The 7,102-nt window shown below is 39.7% G+C and overlaps 1 protein-coding gene across 2 annotated transcripts; it reads right to left on the reverse strand.

The window, feature by feature from the left end:
• Positions 1 to 3,261: 3,261 nt before the first annotated feature.
• On the reverse strand, positions 3,262 to 6,886 carry LOC109216546 (zinc finger A20 and AN1 domain-containing stress-associated protein 8-like). Of its 2 annotated transcripts, XM_019380707.1 has the most exons (3): positions 6,798 to 6,886; positions 6,550 to 6,605; positions 3,262 to 4,193 (listed from the first exon to the last, which is right to left on the reverse strand). In XM_019380707.1, exon 3 carries the CDS (start codon positions 4,180 to 4,182, stop codon positions 3,676 to 3,678), a length of 507 nt encoding a protein of 168 aa, XP_019236252.1. In that variant the 5' UTR covers positions 4,183 to 4,193; positions 6,550 to 6,605; positions 6,798 to 6,886; the 3' UTR covers positions 3,262 to 3,675. The 2 variants fall into 2 exon arrangements, with proteins under 2 accessions (XP_019236252.1, XP_019236253.1); XM_019380708.1 differs by lacking the exons at positions 6,550 to 6,605; positions 6,798 to 6,886 and adding an exon at positions 4,377 to 6,464.
• Between the last annotated feature and the right edge of the window lie 216 nt (positions 6,887 to 7,102).

Genomic DNA, 7,102 nt, shown 5'->3' on the forward strand with positions numbered 1-7,102 from the left:
TGTTTTTTGACCTTGACCATACTCACTTCTATCGCAGAATAAACACACTCGTTTTACTAGGGGTGAGGGGGGAAAAAAGCTTTACAAGGGGTTAAACACGGGGAAAAAAATCCTTCTGCCTCATATATTATCTCCAATACGACACTTATTTCCTTTGTGATCATTTGATTCGGAACAAAATTATCCTAGGACGTCAAATATGAAATGGATATACCAAGATTTTGGTATAAAATACTACTAATTGATACAAATTGCTAAACGCTGAACACAACAACAACAATTCATACCCAGTAAATCCTACTAGTGGGATCTGGGGAGAGTAGAGTGTACGCAAACGTTACCCCTACCCCAAAAAGGGTAGAGAGGCTGTTTCCCGGAGACTCTCGGCTCAACAAGAGAGACAATAATATCAGAAAAGAAACAAAATAAAAGGCATATAACAACAAAAGATGCCAGAAAGAAAATAACAACAACGAATAAGTAAAAGGACAATAACACAAAACTATGCAAAACAAACACAACATGGATCGCTAACAAACCTAAACAAAACTCTATCAGACTACCCGGTACAAAGAGGGAAGAACTCTCGACTATCCCCTAGCCTACCATCCTAATGCTCGACCTCCACATGTTCCTATCAAGAGCCATGTCCTCAGAAATCTGAAGCCGCGCCATGTCCTGCCTGATCACCTCGCCCCAATACTTCTTAGACCGCCCTCTGCCTCTTCTCGTACCTGCCAAAGTCAACCGCTCACACTTCCTAACCGGTGCATCTAGGCTTCTCCTCCGCAAGTGTCCGAACCATCTAAGTCGCGCTTCCCGCATCTTGTCGTCCACGGGAGCCACGCCCACCCTCTCTCAAATATCTTCATTCCTAATCTTATCCAGCCTAGTGTGCCCACACATCCATCTCAACATCCTCATTTCTGCTACTTTTATCTTCTGGATATGTGAATTCTTGACTGGCCAACACTCAATTCCATACAACATGACCGGTCTAACCACCGCTCTATAGAACTTACCTTTGAGTTTCGGTAGCACATTCTTATCACACAGGACTCCAAACGCTAATCTCCATTTTATCCACCTCACCCCAATACGGTGCGTAACATCTCCGTCGATCTCCACATCTCCCTGGATAATTGACCCTAAGTACTTAAAACTTTCTCTCTTGAGGATGACCTATGAGTCAAGCCTGACTTCCACATCCGCCTCCCCCGTCACGCCGCTGAACTTACATTCCACATATTCCGTCTTAGTCCTACTCAACTTGAAACTTTTAGACTCCAGGGCCTGCCTCCATACCTCAAGTCTCCCATTCACGCCGCCTCGCGTCTCATCAATCAGAACTATATCATCAGCGAACAACATACACCATGGCACCTCTCCTTGGATATGGTGTGTCAGTGCGTCAATCGCCAGAACAAATAAGAACGGGCTGAGCGCAGATCCTTAGTGTAACCCCATAACAATCGGAAAAGGCTCTGAGTCACCTCCTAACCCATGTCACAGCTCCATCATACATATCCTTTATCGCCCTAATGTAAGCCACTAGCACACCTTTCACCTCTAGACACCTCCAAAGGACGTCCCTAGGAACCTTGTCATACGCCTTCTCTAGGTCAATAAACACCATATGCAAATCCCTCTTCCTATCCCTGTATAGTTCCACCAACCTCCTGATAAGGTGGATAGCTTCCGTAGTAGAACGACCCGGCATAAACCCGAATTGGTTTTTCGATATAGACACCGCCCTCCTATCCTCCCTTCCATGGTATGACTTAGTAACTTGATACCTCTATAGTTGTTACAATTCTGGATATCCCCTTTGTTCTTGTACACTGGAACCATTATACTCCACCGCCACTCATCAGGCATCCTCTTTGTCCTGAAGATAACATTAAACAACCCATTTAGCTACTCCAAGCCTGCTCTACCCGCATATCTCCAAAACTCTACTGGAATCTCGTCCGGTCCGGTCGCTTTGCCCCGACTCATCTTACCCATCGCACCACGACCTCCTCAACCTTAATACGCCTACAATACCTAAAGTCTCGATGACTCTCGGAGTTCCCCAATTGCCCTAACACGGTGTTTCCATCCCCCTCTTCATTCAGAAGTTTATGAAAGTATGACTGCCATCTTTGCCTAATCTGGGCCTCTTCCATCAATGACCGTCATCGTCTTTGATGCACCGCACTTGATCCAGGTCAACAAACATAATTCCAAATTTATATCAAAACTAGTAACCCAGTCCCAATAACCAAACGATTCGAGGGAGTTCACATTCTTTTTCCCTTAGAAAAGGGGATAGGAAGGAAGCAGTTGGCTTGGCATTAAGGGCGTGTATTCAGGTTAGGGCTGGGCATAATTTGGTAAATACCGAATTGCCGTACCGAAATCGAAAATTTTGGTATTTGGTATACGGTATTTTGGTATTTGGTATGGTATTTGGTTTTAAGTTTTTAAAAGAATTGGTATTAGGTATGGTATTTCGTATTTTAAAATAAAATACCGAAATACCGATACCGTACCGAAATATATATTATATTACACAAAATACATATTATCAATTATAACATAAATATAAAAAATCTAAAAGTTTACTTTCCTTTATAGTCAAAGTTCATCAATTAACTCTAAACAAGTAACAAGACATTTCTAATGATCAAATATTCTTTTATGTACAATTTTCGATCGATATTTGGTAGTTTTGAACAAAAATTTTGTCAACAAACATTTTGAGTTTTGTGTTTTTGAGTACTTTAACTAAGAATATTAAAGTGTATGGCTCTATGCACTAGTTAGTATTCAAACCGAATAAACCGAAGTTACCGAACCGAATAAACCGAAACCGAAAGGAGAAAAACCGACCATACCGAATTTAATTAGATACGGTATTGGTATAGGATTTTAAGAAACCGAATACCGAGAATACCGAACCGAAATGTCTAAATACCGTACCGTACCGTACCGACCGACGAATTCAGGTAAGTGATTCAGTTCTTTATTGTCTAAGTGTAAATTTTTTATCTTTAAATTTACCTGCGATACAATGCAATCAAATCAAAATAAATTATGTAGGTTAGAACGGCCACTTACCAAAAACCAAAAAGTGAGTTTACATCTGCATAAAAATCTGAGGTCCACATGCACCGTGACAATCGTCATACGAGTCATACCCTAGAAGAGCAAGGAATTAAACAACCTGAGTCTCACGCGCAAAAATAATGAACGCTGCAATGAAAATGCCAGAAACAATTGAAGATGGAACCTTTGAAAACTCTTTAAATCTAAAGGAACATTGCCTGAATTTTCGTCAAATCTGATGTTGTTACCCAGCAACCCTGAATTTCTTGTTCGAAAGACTCAAATTTTTTTAGAGAAAAGGATTTGATAGAACGAAACTTCTTTTATACTTAACGAACACCAACTTTTACGTCATTAAATTAAATTGGAATCACTAATCAAAAGATAACCCAAAAGAATGTCCATCACAAGCACAAACAAGCACTAAAGATGTAACCACAACATTCCTTGCTCGATTCCAGGATGCCTTATGCTTCTCTCAACCCCTTGTAATCCTAGGCACCTAACAACAGTAGTCAACAGAGAGCCCCGCGGGTGTAGAAGACAACTTTGATAATACTGCAGCTCATAACTCAGAACCTTCCATTATATTTTGTCAAGCTTTTCAGCCTTAACAACTGGGTTGGCTTTCGCAATAGCATCTTGAGCAGCCTTGTGATAATCATAGGAACAGTCATGCTTGTCAGAGTAGCGATGGACTGAGCAGAAAAGATGCCCACATCGGCAATTGAAGCCAGTCAAACCAACTCGTTTCCTACAAGTATTGCACCGGTTTGGCCCCACTTTAGCCTTCTCAACATTATCGTTCTCTGGTGGTACACATACAACTTGTTTGGGTATCACCAGGGATTCTGCCGGACCTTCCTGAACACCAACAGCAACATCAACAGCTTTCACACTGGTGCTTGAACTTCCATTCACAAAGCTCTCAATAGATGAAGCAGCAAATTCAGCTTGTTCTTGCTTAAACATCATGTCCTTGTAGCACTTTGAGCACATGTTCATTGTTGTTGCAGTTCCAAAAAACCCACAATTGTTAACACAAAGGGTAGGAGCTTGAGGAGCTTGGCAACCTGTGTCATTTTGCTCCATCTTAAATTTTCCTGCAAGAAAGGCAACGTTAATGTACCATTCTAGTAACAGCGGGATACGATATCCCTAATTTCACTTTACCCCACTGCATTGGCATGCGTTCTTACAGAGATTAAATTGAATTGGCTAACATTTAGCTAGAGGCTATTGGCACATATTGATTGAGAAAGTAGTATCGAAACTGCCAAGTATACCAAGTTATATTGGAAAGTGAAAACTTCTCATTTCCTTGAAAAGCAAATCAACATGGTAATTTATCAGCTGATAGATGAAGATGGACTGCATCCACATAACAAAAAATTAAATTGTAGTAATTTGTTTTTGTATGTCCAAGCAGCATTGGGGAAAGGCAAGGTACAACAAAGACCTCAAGAAAATGGCAGAATCAAACACTATAGCTAAGAGTGTTATTATTATGCTGCTGCTGCATCCTCATGGTCTGACAACCAACCCATAGCTAGCTACCTGCCACTTAAGCACCATAACTAGAATACATATAAATTTCATTAACCATTGATTGCCTCCATTTCTTGTTCTACCAGGAGAAATCATGCCTCCAGAGACTGCCATCAAGAACTATTACCATATTGAGCCCAAAACATTAAAAACACAAGTATAATCCACCTTGTGTTGTTTCCTTGCCCCACGGATACATCAATGTAATTACCACTAGCCCATCTCTCCTAAAAAAATCACCACAGGCCCATTGCCGGAAGAGCTTGACATGACTGTACCCACTCAGGAAAAAAAAGGGACGACGGGGTACAGGGGGCAGATGCTACTAAATGGACACTGTTCCTGTCAGTTGTAAGTTTGTAACAGGCCCTATTACCAAGGCTAGTACCCATCTTCCCTTTGGCAAAACATTTTCAAATTCAGAGTTAGACCACCTATATAGAATTCTCTACCTTCCGTTTAAAATACTGGCACACTTACATGTACTTATTCCGCAGATGAACTGTGGAAGTCAAGAATATATAACAGGGAGGAGTTAATGATAAAACGTAGGAGAGTTTCAACAGATGATTGAGTTAAGTACTTGTAAGGGTCGCATAACATATGCATGGTCAATGTAGAAGGTTGATGGGAAACTTTGCAGAGTTACATGATAAGTCAAAAGGGAGTTGGAAAACTAAGAAGGACGAGAAAGGAATTGATGACTAACAGCTGAAGGTTGTGTCGCCCTAGAAAATGCTGAACGAAGAGAGATGCATGTGGGAGGTAACTCAATTGAACACAATCAAACTAAGCTCAGATACAGAGCACCAGAACTAGCCCCACATGTTCCTGTCACCTCAGCGATAAATAAGCTTGGGAAACAAAATACAAAACATATTTCCATTTCGAAAATGGTACAAAGGAGTTGATGAGTAGAGACAGTAAGAGCAGCAGAGCACTGAAAACCCAACAATTAGGGAGAATACGATGCCCACAAGCCAGAAAATTTTATTCTTTCTACTCCACTATCAGGAACCTAGCAAACACTTTCCACATAGGATACAATGACGGAATACCCCCAGGATGGCTTGACAATGTCCTACGCAGACTTCCATATGCACACATCCGTCAGTGAGACAAAAATGACTATTGAAGGTGCTAAGAAGGGACACAAACTAAAGATTACATTGATGAAAATTATCACAATAAACCTACAGTTTCACCGAATAAACACGGACTCAACAAAAGACGAAACACAATTGGAGCAAAAGATCAATATTGGTGAGAACAACTAGTTGGAATTCAAGTATAATTATAAAGTCACACTTGCATTAGGTGCTTGTCAAAAGTCTTCTTATTATCCAGCATAAACTTGTACGTTCGTATAGAGATGGATATCAGAGCACCTCTAGTTTCCCCAATACTTAATTTCCCGTAAAGACAAAATTATTTTGTAATGGAAAAAGAAGCTTGAGTAGATCAAAGTACATACAAAGGAGCTACTTGGGGATTGAAGCATAGTAGATTGATATAAATGCACCAGAGCTCAAAGGATCATACCATACTCCGAAATCTTTCTCCTAAATTAAAAAATGAAACTTAGGATACTGTAAATGGCTCTCATCACCTTCAAGGAAATCCATCATATTAATTGGAGTATTCTAAACTCGGCCAATAAATTCAGTCCATAGCCACGTTGAGGATTGATAGTAACGTTTTATACATTGAGCATCTAAAATTTTGAAATTTCTACATGGTTAACATAAGTTTTTATGATGATAAAGGTTATATAAAAGAAAAAAAAAAACTACTAGATGCTTTTCAATATTTTATATTTGTTAAAAGGTAGTACGAAAGCTGAGCTAAGGAATCTCTATTCATCTCCCCTCTTACAATTTCAATTTGAAACTTCCAAAAAAAAAAACTCACCTGTTCGCAGAAGACACAACAAAATCCTTTCTTTAGAGAACTTTCGCCTCCTATCCCTTCAAAAAAACAAACAAAAATATTAAACCACACAGAACCTACTATACCACTTCAAGCACTTGAAAAAAGGTAACAATAATATAAAACAAAAGATCAAAACCATAAAAAGCCGAAAGGGTATAATAATTTTGCAGCGATAATCAAACCCAGTAAGAGAAGAGGGAAAAAGAAAAGAGATGAAGAAAGCTAACCCTAGAAACGAACAGGAAAAAGTCTGGAGAAGCCAGAGAATAGAGAATAGAAGAAACTGGAGAAAAAGAAATTATTTATTATATAGAGGTGGAAAGAGAGAAAGTGGAGTTGTACTTGGAGGTGGAAAAGTAGTTAGCATGCTTAACACGTGTTGATTTCCAATTGGATATTTTAAATATTTTAGGAGCTAATACCCAATTGAAATGGGAAATAGGTGAAAAGGCGGTGGGCGTGAGTATAGGAGATTGTACCAGAAAAAGCAGTAGTTTTACGTGTTCACGCATGTTGGGCTTTGTTTAGTGGA

Source organism: Nicotiana attenuata, unplaced genomic scaffold (genome assembly GCF_001879085.1).
Source record: "Nicotiana attenuata strain UT unplaced genomic scaffold, NIATTr2, whole genome shotgun sequence".
NCBI lineage: Eukaryota > Viridiplantae > Streptophyta > Magnoliopsida > Solanales > Solanaceae > Nicotiana > Nicotiana attenuata.